Source organism: Oryzias latipes, chromosome 13, assembly GCF_002234675.1.
Source record: "Oryzias latipes chromosome 13, ASM223467v1".
NCBI classification, from domain to species: domain Eukaryota; kingdom Metazoa; phylum Chordata; class Actinopteri; order Beloniformes; family Adrianichthyidae; genus Oryzias; species Oryzias latipes.
Window position 1 is genome coordinate 33272173 of NC_019871.2, and position 18396 is coordinate 33290568.

The 18396-nt window shown below is 40.7% G+C and overlaps 1 protein-coding gene across 2 annotated transcripts in view; it reads right to left on the bottom strand.

Moving 5' to 3' along the window:
• LOC110016276 (limbic system-associated membrane protein) overlaps window positions 1-18396 on the bottom strand; it is an 828641-nt gene that overhangs the window by 347473 nt on the left and 462772 nt on the right. Inside the window, exon 2 of one of the 2 annotated variants that reach the window (XM_023961459.1) lies at window positions 16652-16730. In XM_023961459.1, the coding sequence (XP_023817227.1) occupies window positions 16652-16730 (79 nt within the window). Of the gene's footprint in view, window positions 1-16651; window positions 17122-18396 lie in introns of those variants that run through there. The other variant, XM_023961458.1, reaches the window with a different exon arrangement.

Consider the following 18396-nt stretch of genomic DNA (forward strand, 5'->3'; position numbering starts at 1 on the left):
CGGCACAACCACATGCATGTATTATGTTGACTTATTAGTCAAATGCATTTCTACCTGAAATATTATGCGTGCCTTTACAGCATTTGTTGCACGCAAGATTTTTTGTAAATAAGCATTTTGTCTTTTAGAGTCATGGAAACTATGAAATATAAAAACATACAAAAGTACATGTAAAACATGCAAAATTTATGAAGAAAAATCAAGCTTGAATGTAAGATGTAGGCTCGTAAAAATATATTTGGTAATTCCTTAAGTCCCACTTTGATCATCTTTTGATCTATTTTCTGTGTTCCCAGTGGTATTCCAACTATGAATATGCCGATATAACACATGATAATGGATATATTATACAATTTTTGGACAAAATGAGTGAAGGTGTGTTGTTTTCTAGGCCATAGTTTCTGCAGAGCAGCAGTAGTTATTTTAGAATTTGCACTATGTTGTGGGCGGAACTGTTGGCATGGAGTAAGCCTGCCTCTTTTTCCTATCATTGACCTGTTTATTCTCCCACTAGCTTCCAGTCCCCTACAACCCCAGCCTAACATCAACGGTGCAACAAAAAATGGTGAGCAATATTGAAGTTACCCAGCTGTACCAGTTTGGACAAGGAAAATAAAGATGTACACGGATCTAGTCACATACAAGCAGATGCATCAGAATGGAGTGAAGCAGGACGTTTGTGGCCAACCCAGTGTATTTTCTGTTACAGCAACAAGCTGTTTCAAGTGACATCTTTTCATCTACTCCTAATTCACAACTTGAATAAAGAAAAACTCACAAATGCAAATTTAGCTTCATTTCCTTTATATCCTCCAAAGATACCACAAGATCATGTTAAAAACACAATTTTCCTCGGAGTGAGTTTTAAAAAAAAATGCAAGGAGTAAAACACAGATGAATGAACTCACAAAAACAACCAAAACTAAATTAACCTGTGGAAGAACTGGTTCATGATTGCTGCACTGTACAATGTTTGAAAAAAAAAGGATGCCTGAGCAATAAGGGACAGAAAATGCAACATTAATAGTGATAATTAAGCCTTAAAAGAACAATAAAGGTTTTAAAATTGAATCAATTATTTAAAAATAAAATAATTTCAGCAAAACTCAGTGGAACCCAAACAGAATGCATCCTACCGAGTACACACACTGCTTTTTTTCTCTCTCATCCCATTTTCATTCTCTGTTAACTTTACTAAGAGACCCGCTTTCCATCATGACAACCTTCCCCTACATTATGCAACACAAATGCATACGTAATGCAAATTAATGTCCCACTTTGCAAATAACATGTTCAGGCCATCTGCATGCATGGTGGATGCCAGTGGGTTGGCAAGCAGATTTTTCTGCTGATTTAGTAGGAAAAAGAGGGTTAGACAATGTGTGGGCTCATCCCGGACTATACTTACTGCAGGCCTCTAATCCGCTTTAAAGCTGTGCGGGTTTACAGCTGTGTGGGGGGTGGGGGGCACTGGTCATCTTGCTCAGAGCCACATGTACCAGCCCTCGTTTGAATTCAACACAACTGATGAAAAGATTTCAAAGCATTTAACCTGGCTGCTGCACTGAGGTCAGCTAATTCAGAGCTATAAATTTACTGTTGCATCACAAATGGAAGGTTACTGAAAATATAAATTTCACCTGAAAACCACTATTGCGTGAGTTTAACCTGGGTTCCCAGCAACTTTTAAAGGAAAAAATGGAGTTTTCACATTTGGCATAATTGTGATGCTAAAAGGACGAAAAACAACACAAACTTAATGATAAAGTGTACATGTTACAGGGAAGAGTTCAGGGAAAATAACTACTTTTGAACACCCATCCTTTCATCTATTGCTGCATTAGCAAACACACTGAGGTTATTCTGAGTTGTAAGAATGAACCTCGGTTCCACTTTGACCGGCATCATCATCAAGCAGGGAGCACCACTGGGTAGTGCATGCACTTATCTAACAAAAGCTTAGATAAAGAGAAAATTGCAAAGGGACTGCTTTAAGGTAAAAGCACAGATTAAATATTCAGCAGTATCAGAAGAAAAAAGAAGTTCTTTTTAAAGGTCCCTGTTGAGTTGTTCACAAAAACATGAAGAAAGCACACAATGAAGACCTCTGCATCTCACGCTGTTTTGTCTGCTGGGTGTACTGGCAAACATCAAACTACAGTTTGAAAGCATAATCGACATTTGGAAAAAAAATGTAAAAAGAAAATAACAGAATGCTCGGCTGATCAAAGCTAAGTTCACAAGCTAAACCCGCATTCCTGAACGTGCGTTTAGCCCATAGTGTTAACTCTAGACCAGGGGTCGCGAACACGCGGCTCTCGAGCCGCATGTGGCTCTTGGCCAATGAGCGTGCAGCTCTTTGCGTCTCATAATATTTTCTATATACTGTGCCTCGTTTCATAATTGTTTCCCTCTTGAACCACACTCAAATTCATCAGAGGGTATTAAAAATAAATAATAATAAAAGTAATTTGGAAGTGTGTGTGTTTGATGCCGCTCCCGACACATACATGACTGTCAATCATTTGGGCAGTTTACGCCCAATGCCAGAACACATAGATACAGATTTGATGTGCGCGCAGACTGTTACCCTCATGGTCAAAATGGTGAAATTCAGAGAATAAAGATGAACACAGGACGTTTCTGGAAGAAGGGGAAGATTCTTACTTTTTTACTGAACAGAATGGCGTCACTATGTTTATTATTATGAGCTTTTGGAAGCAGTAAAATAGTTAATGGCAGAAAAGAACAAAACGTATCCCGGAGAAAATTAAAAACTCTTCCTGATCAACACTAATTGTCTCCTTTATGACCAAGGTAAAGCTTTTCAAAGTGCACATTCAATACGGCCATCATCCCACTTTCCTTCTTTGTGGAGCTCACAGCAGAAAGCTGCAATCCAAATGAATAAAGCAGAACGTGACGCTGCTTGCGCCACTGGACAGAAACGAGCGCAGATCACGTTTCTCATGGATCCTTTAATGCAGAGACTGACTGCCTGAGATCCCCACTTGTCACTGATGAGGCAGTGAGAGAACCGGAGATGATTGAGCTGAAATCTCTTTGAAAGAAGGCCCTGTTACGTTTTGGAAAACAGAGAAATCCCCGTGTGTAAAAGAGCTGCTCTAAATCTGACGTTCTCCTCAATATATTATGTCTGCCGGTCCCTGTTTATTACCTTGAAACATGTGAAATCAAGGCATCGGTCCGTTCTGACCGACACTCACGTAAAGGAACCGATCAGAGAAGATACGACTGGGCTGGGGGTTAGCCCCGCCTTCAGCCCCTAAGACTCATGGGAAGTGGGGAATCTTAAGTGTAAAACCATGAGCCAGGGAGCTGTGAGCAGAAGTCAGTTGCATGCCGTTTGGCTGTTGTGTGTGTGTTAAAGTTAATGTCTCTTAATGTGGACAGGGGATAGTGTGAATAACGCAGCCAGTTTAATGATAACTTAGCACTTGTTTACTTACTACGTTGAAGAATGAACTGAGTCATTGTAATGTATTAACAATTAATAAATGAATTGCTTTTGATGCAAAAAGTCAGTCATTCAATTTTAAATAAAAAATACATAAAAGCAAGATATTCTAATGAAGGTAAAAATTAATTTAAGTTGCACCCAACAGAAATGTAATGTATTTAATGTGTTTACTGTGAATATGAATTACTCAGACAGCAGAAGGATGCTCTGTCCAGATGTTTGTGTATTTGTTGGTGTGAGGGTCATTGAAAGAGGAATGTTGAGATACAAAGAATTACCAGTTAAATACTGTTGGATGAATGGTGAAAATATTCATCATTCATCTTCTCTACCGTTTATTCTTTTTCGGGGTCACAGGGTTGCCGGAGCCTATCCTGGCCACTTGGGCGTAGGCAAGGGATGCCCTGGACTGGTCGCCAGTCTGTCGCAGGGTAGAATATCCTCAATCACACATCCATTTGCTCTCAAACTCACGGACAATTTAGAGTTGCCAATCAACCTATGAAGCATGTTTTTGGACAGTGGGAGGAAGCCGGAGATCCCGGAGAAAACCCACGCATGCACGGGGAGAACATGCAAACTCCACACAAAAGGTCCCCCATTGATGTTGTGTTTTTTTCATGTCCCCCAGCTGGGACTTGTGAGGCAAGAGCGCTAACCACTGTGCCACCGTGCACCCCTCGGTGAAAATATTCAGTTTTATAATCGTAAATCTGACTTCAGAGGAGTCAGCGCCTCACCAGCATCAACTTCACTGCATGTCACTGAGTAGTTGTGTGTGTCAGAGAGGCAGAGAATCAGATAGTGTGAGAGTGTGTGTGTGTGGAGGGGGTATCTGACCTCCAGGGTAGTCACTGTGTTAGCTCTGGCTAAGCTGCATTTGATGTGTGTATTGAGGGTGGACACTTTCCTTGAAATAAACACAAGTACAATACTTGCTGTTGTGTTGTAGGGAGAGGAGTGTGTTGTGGAAAATAATACGGCTTTAATTGCGTGTTTGTGTGTGTACGTCTTGGCAGGTCAGTGTGTGGTGTGGCTCTTTGACTCTCACTGTGAAAAAAATTCGGCTCTTGGTGTCAAACTTGTTCGCCACCCCTGCTCTAGAAAAACAGGGGGGGCTTCATAGTTTCTTTTGCTAGTGTTTACTAGCCCATGTCCACTACCTTCAGGTCAGTGACGTGCGGTGAGGTTAATGGCTGGTGAGGCACTGACGTCATCAGTCAGATTTACAAAGATATGAACCATACTGAGTAACTTATTCACCATTTGATTGACAACAGTTAACGTGTTTTGTTTAAAATATCATTTCAACATGTTTTTTTCATATACAAACTGCAGCATAGAAAAAAGCACAAACGTTATTATCGTCTTACCTTTACTTGTAAATAAAGTCCATACGTCGCTCCTCCTGAAGAAAAGAATCGATAACTTGCTTGTAGAAGTCTTCCTTGTCTTTCTTCAGTTTTGAAAGTCTCTCTGTTTCAATGGAAATCACTCCCAGGGAAGAAAGTCGGGCTTGATCAGCCCTGTTCCGACTGTACGGTTTGAGTCTTTTCAGCGCAGAGAAGGACCGCTCCACCGACGCTGTAGTCGCGGGAACAGTGAGCACGAGCTGGAGCAACTTTGCCGCTTCAGGAACAGTTGGGATAAGATCCTTCTGAGCCAAAAAGTTGAGAAGCTGTCCAGCAGATTTACATTCATCCCTCACTGTTTGTGAGCCATACAGTCCAACAAGATCCGCCTTTAGTTTAACAAAATCAAAGAATTTGGCATATTTTGTCAGGCTCTGCAGCTTCGTCTCATCAAAATGTTGCGAAATTTCACTGAATTTTGCACAGTCCACCAAACCAAGGAAAGCCAGCTCACCGAAATGATCAAAGCGTGCCTTCATTTGACAGTTGACGTCATCCAGAATGTTACAAAATAGTCGTTTTCGTTCACATCTGGCCGACTGTCTGTCTCCACTCACTGTCAAGCCCAGCGCGCTGCATTTCTGCTCAAATCGGTCACAAAAACTGTCAAACGTCAGTCTCATGCGCTCGAGAGCTGCAACGGTGTCGCGGATGCGTGCACGACAGTTTTCAATGTCCATGACTTTGTTTTGCAGCACTCTAAAAAGTGCGTCAGTTTCATTGAAAATGTCCTCATACATTGTAAGGAGAAAGCAGGTTGATGCTTTTGAGAGCCACCTATCGTATCCAGCTGCCATCATTAGTGTGTCATTATACCAGTTGTCGGAATTTTCCATAATTATATGGAATAAAGTGCGCAGATCATTTTGGTGCATGCTTATTGTCTGGAGCAGCCGAGAGTTGGAGCTCCATCGCGTTGGTGCTGCTCTGGGTAAACGGCGCTTGACAACATCATCCAGTAAGTGAGTGCGCTTTGTGGACTTGCCGAAAAATGATGCTAATCCCTCAGCTGTTTTAAAAAACGTGCGACATTCCGGCATGCACTTTGCTGAATGCATGAGCACCAAGTTCAGCTTGTGCGCGTAACAGTGTGTAAAAATTGCTTCCGGCACTTTTTCTTTAACTTTAGCTTGGACACCATTAAGCTCTGAGGCCATGACAGCAGCACCATCGTACGTCTGAGCGACAAGCTTGTCAGTACAGTCATATTTCTCAAGCACTCCCAGGACGTACTCTGCAATGGCAGGAGCCCGTCTGTCTTCACTCATGTCATCAAAGCCCAAAAAAGCCTCCTTCACCTCACAGCCTGCTTCAGATGTAGCCAAATACCGTAATATGACGGAAATCTGAGCGTGGTTTGTGACATCTGTGGTCTCGTCTACTTCCACAGCAACAAATGGGGCTGCATCGATCTCCTTTTTAATGTCATTCCTTATGACATCACCAACTGCTTCGATTAAATCGTTCTGTATTCTGTTTGACAAGCCAGAAAATACAGTAGATGTCTCCAGATGTCGAGCTAGCCTGTCATCTTTCTCTGCAAAAGCATGCAATAACTCGACATAGTTCCCACGATTAGCTGAGCCTGCACTTTCATCATTTCCACGGAATGCCAACTGTTGTTTGGCGAGGAAGCAGGTGGCATTTATGAGATCTTTTAAAATCTCCATGTTCTCCCTCACCTTAGCATTGTGGATGCTAATGTTGAGTCGTCGCCGTTCATCCAAAGCCAAGTCGATCCTGGACATCCCGAATGTTTTAAACGCGATCTGACTCTGGATGTGCGTAGTGGATCGCTCATGTTTAATCAGACTTCTTTGCAAGTTCTTCAGGTCGCTGTATCCAATGTAAGTCCAGACGTTGTTAGAGGTGGAAAACAGAAGACAGGAAAAGCAGAAAAGGCGGTTTCTTGCTGGACATCCACAAAGCCGGTCTTTTCGTCTGTACCACTCTGCCTGAAATGACCGATTCTTCTGACCCGTTGTCTGTAGAATCCGTAAATCCGGCGTTAGTCTTCCTTTCAAAATAATCTCCTGTTTTGACTGAAAGTCCAATTTGGAAAAATTCCTGCGGCTCCAGCGCCGCACAAGGATGAAAGAGCCAGACGCAGGTTATAGCGGGGATAGAGCGGGTTAAGCAAGTGAATGGAAGAAGGTGGCCCGCTGAAGAAATATTCAATATTGTACACATTTTATTATTAGTCTGAACTGTCTTTTATTTAGAAAAATCTTTTATCAGTCCAGTGCGAAAAAAAACATCAACAAAAGCTGTGTTGTGCGGTTTTTGGCTGGGTCTGGCGGTTTTCAGATGACTTTTGGGCTGGAAAACTGTGACTCTATCTGGCAACGCTGGCGCGAACTCTCAGTCTGTCATCAGCGAGTTGGTCTCTGCCCCGCGGTACGAAAAGTTCCCGGCAGAAGATTGGAGTGTTTATTGAAGCCGCCCCGCGTGTGTCCTCCTGCTATCAGCTCTGCAGGTCTCGCCCGATAAATACGAGCTCATTAAGGAAGCTGTTTTTTACGTGGATCGTGCTTCGTGCGGAGCCATCAGCGCCTTTGAAATGCCATGAAAAATGAAAAAACTAAAATAAAATTTAATTATTATAAAATACTCATTATTTTCCAAAGTCACAGGGAGCCACAACAGATGGATATGCCACATGGAGCCGGAGCCATGGGTTGCCGACCCCTGGTCTGGGTGAATACTCAATTCTGATTGGCTGCTGGAGGTGGATTAAAAAGTGACAATCCACAGTGATAATGCACACCAAAAAAAGAATTCTGGTCATATAGCCTAAATGTTCTATATCACTGCACTGGCTTCTTTAAAACAAACTTTTGCTTCATCATTTCATCACCGTGGAAACCTGAACCGTCCAATTTGGAAAAATTCCTGAGGTTAGAGATGTAATCCTCCATGTTGAAAATGACTGGAAGACGGTAAATGACTTGCCGCTTGCTATCACTTCTTCTAGTATTTTTTAGCGTCATAATCTCAGGGCTCACCGCCGCCCCCTAACATGAGGCACGAGAATGTCTGGCCTCACCCAGCGGCTATTTTGCCGACGTTTAGCGCTCAGCACAAGAAACACGTCCCTCGCATACAGTTATTTATAAAAACAAACACTGTACATCATATACATCTGCTAAATTATGTAAACTCAGCTCATATAGTACAAGTGATTGAACTAACATACAGAGAGACAGCAGTACCGTCTGACTGCATAGGTATTGCGCAATCCAAGGTGAGGCTCAGCGGGCTGGTGCCTCATCGCACGTCACTTCTTTATATCTGAACGGCAAATGCGGAAATTCAGCGATTTTGAAAAGAAAAAACACCCAAAAAATGGTACATTTAAATGGAAAATGACTGCAAAGCACAAATTACTGATTAAATATAATAATTGAATTTATTTTTTCTCTTTTCTTCCCATAATGACTGGTGAGGCACAGCCTCACCTGCCTCCCCTGACTGCACGTCACTGCTTCAGGTGGAAGAGACTTGGTGTGAAATGTCAAAGTAGTGCAATCTCATGAGTCTAGCTACAGGCTTTTTCCATCACAGCTCTGTTTTCATTTATGAAAGACTTGGTGTCATAGAATTCCAGCCAGGCACAAATTGCAATCATTAATACCTCTACCATGATCACTTTTCAAATGGTTCGCACTTCCGTGAACTAAAGGACTAAAGGGGGTGTCATTCATTCATCACTACAAAATGCAACTCCCTGATTTGACAAAGATCTGAACATGGAAGTTTGAAATAGATGTTTACATTCATTTTTCATTAACAAGAGGTGGTGTGATGAGTTTCAAACTGCGAGCCACAGACAAGAGGGGAAGAACTTCATGATAAAGAACTTCATCCTGTGACCAACATGACAGCTTGTGGAATGTGTGATGTCTCTGAGCTGATCCAAAAAACCTTAGAAAACTTTGGAGAATTGGTCAAACATGCACCATAACCTACAATCAAAGCGTTCTGCTCTCAACTCTGCTCTGTCCCAAGCCACAATTAGGACAACCTCATAATGACCCAACTGGCAGCCACTCAGCTGCGCCACTTTAGCCTCATGAGGGAAAATGAAATTGATTTTAAAATGCCTATGCCTTATCCCGGGCTGGAATAGAAGGGATTATTGTGCAGATTGTGGTAATACCGTAACCATCTCCTGCATTTATTCTCCACATTGCTCTCCTGTGTTTTTCATCTTCACAGCTATTTGTGCTTCTCCTTCTTTGTAAATGCTCTTCTTTGACAGCCATTCATTCATCTTCCGTGTTTAAGAGTATTTGCACAGTTAGCATCATATTAAGAGGACAGCGTTGATCAGGTAGAGACAGACAGATGAGGGGGGGGGGGTGTAGTCAGATAAGAACCGGTTAATGATGCTTAAGGGAGCCCTCCACTGAAAAAAAAAGACTAATGGGACCACATTGACTGTAAATGAGTGGATGCTGGGAAATCTTTACGTGTATTTTTTTCTCCATTATTTGAGTCACAAAAGCCACTTCTTTTGAATTATTTCTCTCTATTTTACTGCAGATCCTCATACTGTCTGGTATACTAACAGCCCACACTCTCGTAAAGTGGTAATCCTAAACTGTTGTTTTGGTTCTTTTTTTGAGTAAATAGTTTGAGCAAACTATAATATCCTCAATACTTAAATAGATCTTAAACAAAAAAAACAAAAAGGAAAAAGCGCAAAGTAAACATTTAACCAGACTATTCAATATTCCCATTTATACCATGGTCTGGGTCAGGGGTCGGCAACCTTTTTTACTCAAAGAGCCATTTGGGACCGCCCCTAATAAAAAAGAAAGCACCCGGAGCCACAACCCGTTTTGACATCATTATTTATATTATGCATGTGTATATTATTCAAAAGTGCTCATTACGTCGATCGCGATCTACCGGTCGATCATCAATGACATGAGTGTAGATCGCGGGCCAGAAAAGATTAAAAAAAAAAAAAAAAGACTGCTTAAAAATCCACCAGCCAATCAAAATCCTCACTGAGAAGAACGGGACTTGATTGACATGTAGATTGGCAAATCGGACATCGTCTGAAGCATGCACATTATGTTCTTTAAAGGATACCGCGGCCACGTGTGGGAGGAGCTACTAGTTCTGGTCTGATCGATGCATGGAGCGATGTGTTTATCAATGCATGGTAGACACTGAGAATGTGGAGATCAGGTTTATTATTTTGAAGAGTTCTACTTGGTAATCATGTTTCCATGTTTGGGTTAATAAAATCATCCCAGGGAAAGTCTCTGCTTCAACTCCCGCAGTGAAAGCTGCGTCTCAATCTGACGCCCGTGTTTGCATCTCTGACAGAGTTTGAAGCCAAAGCCCCTCCTCCGCCTCTTTACCTGCTTTTCCTCTCTTCCTGTTCACCTGTTCACATCCTCTGCAGCTGAGATCTGTTTCCCCCGCGCTCCTCAGTGTGTCCTACACAGAGAGCGCAAAATACGGTAGTCGGGTCGCTCCAGCGCCGCACAAGGATGAAAGAGCCAGACGCAGGTTATAGCGGGGATAGAGCGGGTTAAGCAAGTGAATGGAAGAAGGTGGCCCGCTGAAGAAATATTCAATATTGTACACATTTTATTATTAGTCTGAACTGTCTTTTATTTAGAAAAATCTTTTATCAGTCCAGTGCGAAAAAAAACATCAACAAAAGCTGTGTTGTGCGGTTTTTGGCTGGGTCTGGCGGTTTTCAGATGACTTTTGGGCTGGAAAACTGTGACTCTATCTGGCAACGCTGGCGCGAACTCTCAGTCTGTCATCAGCGAGTTGGTCTCTGCCCCGCGGTACGAAAAGTTCCCGGCAGAAGATTGGAGTGTTTATTGAAGCCGCCCCGCGTGTGTCCTCCTGCTATCAGCTCTGCAGGTCTCGCCCGATAAATACGAGCTCATTAAGGAAGCTGTTTTTTACGTGGATCGTGCTTCGTGCGGAGCCATCAGCGCCTTTGAAATGCCATGAAAAATGAAAAAACTAAAATAAAATTTAATTATTATAAAATACTCATTATTTTCCAAAGTAACAGGGAGCCACAACAGATGGATATGCCACATGGAGCCGGAGCCATGGGTTGCCGACCCCTGGTCTGGGTGAATACTCAATTCTGATTGGCTGCTGGAGGTGGATTAAAAAGTGACAATCCACAGTGATAATGCACACCAAAAAAAGAATTCTGGTCATATAGCCTAAATGTTCTATATCACTGCACTGGCTTCTTTAAAACAAACTTTTGCTTCATCATTTCATCACCGTGGAAACCTGAACCGTCTGATGCAGGCTAAAAGAATATTTTTTAATTAAATAGTTATTTTTGCAAATAATTTTTACCTACCAGAAAGTAAGAGGCTCCACCTTTCTCTCCACCTTTCTCTCCTTGTGGGTGCTCCCCATTTCATGACATCGTCATCCTATAGCCGGCCTCTGGAGCCTTTCTGCGTTTCTCCCATGAAAACAAACAACATCCAAACTTTTGCAAAGATGGATATGCATATTGTGCATATAAAAGTAAAGCGTTTAGCCTATCACTGCTAGTTCCACGAAGAAAGTGAGTCTTTGTTTTAGCATGGGGGCGGTGCTGGCAGCACAGACTCTTCCTGGAAGGGGCTGTTCCCCACTTTGTGATGTCTCAATGTGAGGATCCAATCGTTTTCGTAGATTGGGAGTGTCCATGGTGTGTCCATTTGAAGATGATTTAGTGGATGAAGAAGCTCAGGTAAATACTTTTTCCACCATGAGATGGTGATAAGACCACGTATGGATGTTGGAAAGATGAACTTTTTACATTAATCTAACGGCCGTGGTGCAGCGGTAGGGCGGTCAACCCATGATCGTAAGATTGCAGGTTCAATTCCCGCCTTGCATGCCCATGTGTCGAAGTGTCCTTGGGCAAGACACTGAACCCCACCTTGCCTCTGGTGGGAGGTTGGCGCCAGTGTTCGGCAGCAGAGCCGCCACCAGAGTGTGAATGTGTGTGGGTGAATGGGACTGTGACTGTAAAGCGCTTTGGGCCTTCGTAAGAAGGTAGAAAGCGCTATATAAGTATACGCTATTTACCATTTAATTATTTGCTTTAGTTAAGATAAATCAATTCTTTTTAGTTAGGTCATCTTAAAAATAACACGTAGTTATCAGACATTTATTTTACTTTTATTTAAATTAATTCAATTAAGAAGGTGTAACTTTGGTGCTGCTGTTAGATCTGCACCGCAAGGAATTGTGGGATACCATTCCCTTTGCCTGTCTGGACGGATTTGGGTTTAAGTGTGGGTTTTTGACCAAATGTGTTTAGTTGTTTAGCTGTTTTACTGTGTTTTGCCCAGTTATTGGTCCTGTTATGTTTAACTCTTTCTGCACCATGAGTGAGAGGGAGAGAGAGGATGATGAGTTTATATAGCAACACTACTGGATAATGAATTAATGATAAATTCAAGGATATGATATATGCTTACATTATGAAAGTCTGTTTTGTTTCATTCATTTTATTGTTATAAAAATGAGAATATCAGCAGGCTCAAATTTAGTCATATGAGAGTTCAAGAATTAAAATAAATTAAGATGAAAAACTTTTATTGAATTGGAGTAATATGACATTTAGTTAAATAAATATGTAAATTTGAGTTGTAAAAAAATATTGACTTAGATAAACGTAAGAAATTAGGTTGAATACATTTAACTCAATTACCTGTTACCAACTGAATTAATTTAAGTTGGATAAGTTATATATATATATATATATATATATATATATATATATATATATATATATATATATATATATATATATATGCGTCACAATGAAAAAAAGATCAGAAACTCGTGCGTTTACTTTGTTCTTTTTCTACAAGCAGAAACTCTTTCTTTTGCTGATGATGCAGCCGTGTTACTTTTTTGATGGACGTATAATCATACGCCGTCATTAAAATCTCAGACTCCGTCTCACTGAAGTATAGCGCTTTCTTTTTTTCACCACGCGTTTCCATGGTGACTCTGGAAATCGGCGATCTATTGAGAATGTCTTTATGTACTTGACGAGCACGCCCATTAACCCAGGGTTACCAAGTGGAGCGTAATTACGCCAACTCATATCCGGTCTTTTGGAACCGACATACCCAGAGTTAGCAAGTTCAGGCAGATTTCAGCCAGAGTTCAGGGTTAAACTCAGGGTAGTTTAAACATGCTTCCTGGAATACCCCCCAGAGCTTCTTTTTTCTGTGACTCTGTTTGCCTGCCTGATCCTGATTTAGCTTTGTGGGCTTTTAGCTGAGCTAACAAACCTGCCACATTTGGTTCCAGCCGTCTGCCTTTTGTTGTCACACCAGGTACTCCTGGAATTTTCTTTGTTTTAATCCTAAAAGAAAAGTACAGTTCTTAGGAGAACTGCAAAGGCATTTAAAGTCAAATCAATCATTATTAATATAAAAGAAAAATCGCTATGTTCAGGCCCTTGGGGTTGTACTACAACTGCACAGCAGACCAACCGCTGTGTTTTGTTAGGTGTGAGGGCCTTAAACCAGCTTTGTATGCATCATATCTGGCAGAGTTTGAGTTAAGTTTAGGGGTAATTTCTGCATTAACTTGTTATAAAGATCTTTTCAGGCAATTAAAAACAATAGACTCTTTCTCTTTAAAAGTAAGAAGCAAAACAGGTGAAAGTTGAGCTCGGATAATTGACCCAAAGGAGTGCATCACTGAGACTGTGTCATCAATTCCTTAATAAGCACTTGTCAGCCATCAGGGCTTCTCCTGACATGGTGACCCACTGCCAACAGCATATACAGAGACAAGCTATTAAGTCTATTAAAGCGTAGGCTGCTGGTGCATAAATGGCTTCAAGATATATGCAGGCATTTTTTATCCCCCGCTCTTTTTTTCTGTTGATCTCGGTTGTTTTCTCAATTGACTGATTTTCCCTTGTATTGGCAGATATTTTTGGGGTAAACTGGAGATTTCCAGAAGATCAAAAACTACTCTTGAAATAAAGTCTCCTTTTCCTATGACGGGAATCCTACTGCTGGGAACATGAATACTTGGGTACAAGCTGAGACCTAACTCGCTCAGATTCTGTTCAGGCTTTTCAGGGGCAAATGTCACATTTAGAAGATACAAATTCTAATAAAAAAAAAAAAAAAGAGTCCAGCTTTGGTATATGCACAGAGCACCGGAACAAATGTAAGCCCTAAATAGTTGGTAATCTTTTAAGTTGCAAGATGGCACAAAAAAGATGGAGCAAAAACCAAAAAAGCTGATCACTCCAGTTGGGTGTGCATCAGGTCATTAATTCCCTTCACAGTCTTGGTGTGAATGAGTATATTGGAGCAACACTGCACCTTGACAGTCACTGTCTTTAAAGGTATAATCTCATTTAGAATCACCTGTAAATACCCTGCTTGGGAAAAGAAGATCAGAGGTTAAAGAGTTTCTTTATCTCCAGTGACGTGGATTTTAAAGCCCAACCTATCTCTGTCAGTGGTGCCTACTTTATCAAAATATGTCTGTCTGTCTAGTATTATACAATTAGAATACTATATAGGGTCTCAAATTATTGCGTTAATCCTGATTAATCAATTACAGATAAATTAGAGTGGTTCTTTAAATGCCGTTAGACTCCTTTATAAACTATAACTATTATTATGTTCTCAAATATAAAAAACAAAGGTCCAACTGTTTACTTGCATGAGCGTTTTATCTAACTCAGCTGAAAATGCCTCTTGCATCGCTCCCAGTGCAGATCTTGGTGTCTGTGTAAACTGTGTAGACTTGCACCCCTACTGTATCTTTACTGTTACAGTAACAGTAAAGTCCAATATTTTAATGACGTCTATCATCATATTGTGCACTCCTATTATACGTGTAAATCCAGCTATTGGAAACGTGATTTACTTCTGTCCTCTATAAGCACCCATAATTTATATAAGAGTCTGGCACCAGTTCAACACCAATTGACATTTGTATTTTGTAGTTTGTTCAGTAACTACAAGCCTTTTCCAATGGCTTTGATTTTGTTTGCTCCTGATTCCTGGGGTTTTGAATGAAGAAAGACTCAGAAATGCAATTTATAGCTTGATTTTCTTAATACATGTCCTCCCTCCAAATACCACAAAAACATTTTAAACACACCTAAAACACAATTTTTATTGAAGTGGGACTTTAAAGCCTTTTTTGAGAAAGAAGAACACAAAAGTTGAAAACAAAGGATTTCTTGCAGTAAAATACCTCAATTTTCTTTTGAAATATTTCCATATTTGTATAAAAACTTTGTGGTTTAAGGCAGAGTGTTCTAGGTGTGACAAGCCTTTGCATTCCCTATTTCCACCACATCACACAGAAAAACACCTTTTCTTTCTCATTTCATTTAAGAGAAGGGAGGTTGCAGTAGTCCAAACAACCTTTCAACCACATACTGCTCCCACTCCTGCATCTTTCTTCTTCTGCCTTCAGTGTCAGGAATGCAACCACAGGCTCTACTGACCGATAGCAGACATAACATCCCAGTCAACAACATCCCTGCAGCCCTCACAAAGCAGGGCTTAAAGAATCAGATATAGTGGATAGTTTGAAATCACGAAAGCCTCAGGCTCCTGCAAAAACTTGTTTGGTCTTAGAAGTATTTTTTTTTCCTTTCCTTAGTCTTCAACCAATGAATCAGTCGGAAATTGGGTGTTAAAGGTATGGAGCCACAGGGAACTGAGCTGCAGTTCAGAATTAAATAAGCTTTATCATCGGTCTCAAATGTTTACCATGTTTTAATTTGGTCCCGCTTAAGTACAAAGAGAGAGGGATCTTGGAATTGGAAGGTTAAATAAATAGCCAAAAACCCAAATCAATAAAGAAATCTAATCAGCAGAAATGTAGATGGATGGCACCTGTTTGCAGGGAAGAACCCATTAAACTGATTTATACTCTTGCACGATGGTGTAAACTTTTGTGTTTGTCAGTTGACTTTTTTTATTGGTTGTTCCTTTATTCTAGCAGCTTGTATAAAGGGTCTACCCTACTAGCTGAATCTACAGTGAGTGGTTTGTGTGCAGCCTGCAATGCAGATGGGTTTTCCCACACCAAAGTGCATGCTACGTTCAAAATAATGGGTGGGGTAGGAAGATGGGTTTGTTTTTTCTTCATTTTTTTCTGTCTTGTAATTCCATATTTTTCTCTTTGAATTTTTTAAAGTAACGAATCAGACCAAGTTCATGTCTAAGTGTCCCTAATTCAACAAGAGTGCCATGTTTTTGTCAGGTTGCTCCATATCTCATCAAATTCTTATCTGACTGGGGGATGCTGCTGCCTCTTTCAGTAATCCACTTGAGCCCATGTATAAACACCAAGAGGCATTTAGGGTTTACATAACTGATGAAGATTTTGAACCTATTTTTCATGTCATCCATCCACATATTACTTTACTTTAGCTGAGTAATAATAAAATAATTAAGTTCGTTTATTGATTTCAAAAATAATTATTATATTAATAAAGTTGTTTGCTTATGAAAAACGTGAAAGTCTCAGGATAGACGGTTTTTGGCGCATCGTCATAAGATTTGATTTATTTATTTTACTATTAACTGAAATGAAAGTATTAGGGCAGTCAGACCTAAGTAAGTTGGACATTTACGTTCCCATGTGGATATATCTACCTTGTTTAGGAGAGACATATGTAAAGCAGTGAGTGACGTTGAAAACAAACCAACTGGACACAGCGTGGCGCGTCACCGATGGAGCAAACTTAGAGGATGAGTCTTACCTTATGACGGCTGTGTCGCCCTGGCGAATGGTGATGTTGTCGGTGGCCCGCTGCATATCCACACTCCGGACGGGGAATCCTGTTGGGATGAGACACAGCAGTCTGAAAAAAGACGCCTGCAACTGCCTCCAGGACGATTTGTGTCCGACTTGCATCGTAAAGCACAAGTCAAGTGGCACGCGCTACGAAAGCAATAGATCCAAGGGTGCAAAAGCCAGAAAGAAGGGAGAGTAGTCCAGATTTCTTCTGGATTTAGGTCCAAAACAGTCAGGGACTGATAAATGCCGAAAGTATTTTTGGGACAGCACAGCGTCGCTCCTTCTCTATGGTCCTGCGTTGCGTAATCATGCGCTTCGCTTAAAGAGGAGGCGCAGCCGGTTGGAGTGACAGTCAGGGAGAGAGACGGGCTTCTGTTCGGGCTGTGGGAAAACAAATCCCCACAACACCTCCTCGCCCTCCGTGTTTCTGAGCGCTCTGCCTCTCTCGGATTATTCAGACATCTGACTGTGAAGCTCCCCTTGTAGTTGTCAAGACAACAGCACCACCTGAGGTCACTTTAAGGCAAACACAGTCAAAAGGCTAAACATGAATAATAATAATAATAAGCCAAGCATGACCATTTACCTCTACAGAAAGTACTACCAAAGTTAAGAAAACCGCACAAAACAAGAACATGAATGAGGAACTGTATTTCAGGGATTTTAGTTGTCATATTGTAATTCTAATGGAGTCCTATACTGTTTGAAAGACAATCAACAAAACTGTCCCTTTTCTTTGTCCTGCACAACGTTGGGCTGGGCATAGTAAATTACAATCAATCTGCCCATCCTAAAGAGGCCACATTTATGTTTGCCATTCAGAATCCTGTGGGTGATGTCACATATAGACGGTTCAGAGTTTCCAAAAGTTGACATTCCACTCCTATGGAGTCATATACTGTTCATAATTAAATAAATAAATATTTCATTAAATAAATAAATAAATATGACCTCATGCAAATACACAACCAACCAATAAATCTCTCATTAATATATAAAAAGATCATGAAATTGTGAAAAACCTGCACACGGATTGTAAATTAACCATTATACTGTTGAATATATTTATTTTGCTTTATAAACCTGTTCATTATTTTAAAACAGCATTTTAAAATAATCATTTTAATCATGTTGAATATTATAATAAGTCTACGTCTTTTTTCAGAAGCTTGGATTTCTTTTATTTATTTATCTTTTTTTTTCTAGCTTGTCCTGTCCAGCAGCTGGGCAGGCAGATGAGAACTCTCTTGTGTTGGACATATTTTACTTTAACAACAGGGGTTATTAATATTCAGACAAACCAGAGGTGTGTCTGAATAAACCCCTTTTGGAATCGAGGCCAAACTTTATTCATTTTAATCATATTTGAAAATCTTTTGTGTTGGACCCGACGGAAAAGGAAAGGAGGGAGGAAGAGAGAGGAAGTAGCTTTGTTTTTATTTCACGCAACATGAAATAAAAACAAAGCTACTTTGAAAAATATTGATTTTGAAAACCGAGCTTCTGAAAAAAGACACAGAATTATAATAATATTCCACATGATTAAAATAAATATTTTAAAATGCTGTTTTAAAATACCGAAGAGGTTTGTAAAGCAAAATAAAACATATTGAATGATCTAATGGCTAATTTAAAATCTGTGTGGTCTTCTGGGCTTGGGTGTGGGGGGGCGTGGGGGAGGGTGGTCCCTCTGCCTGTGCTGGGGGG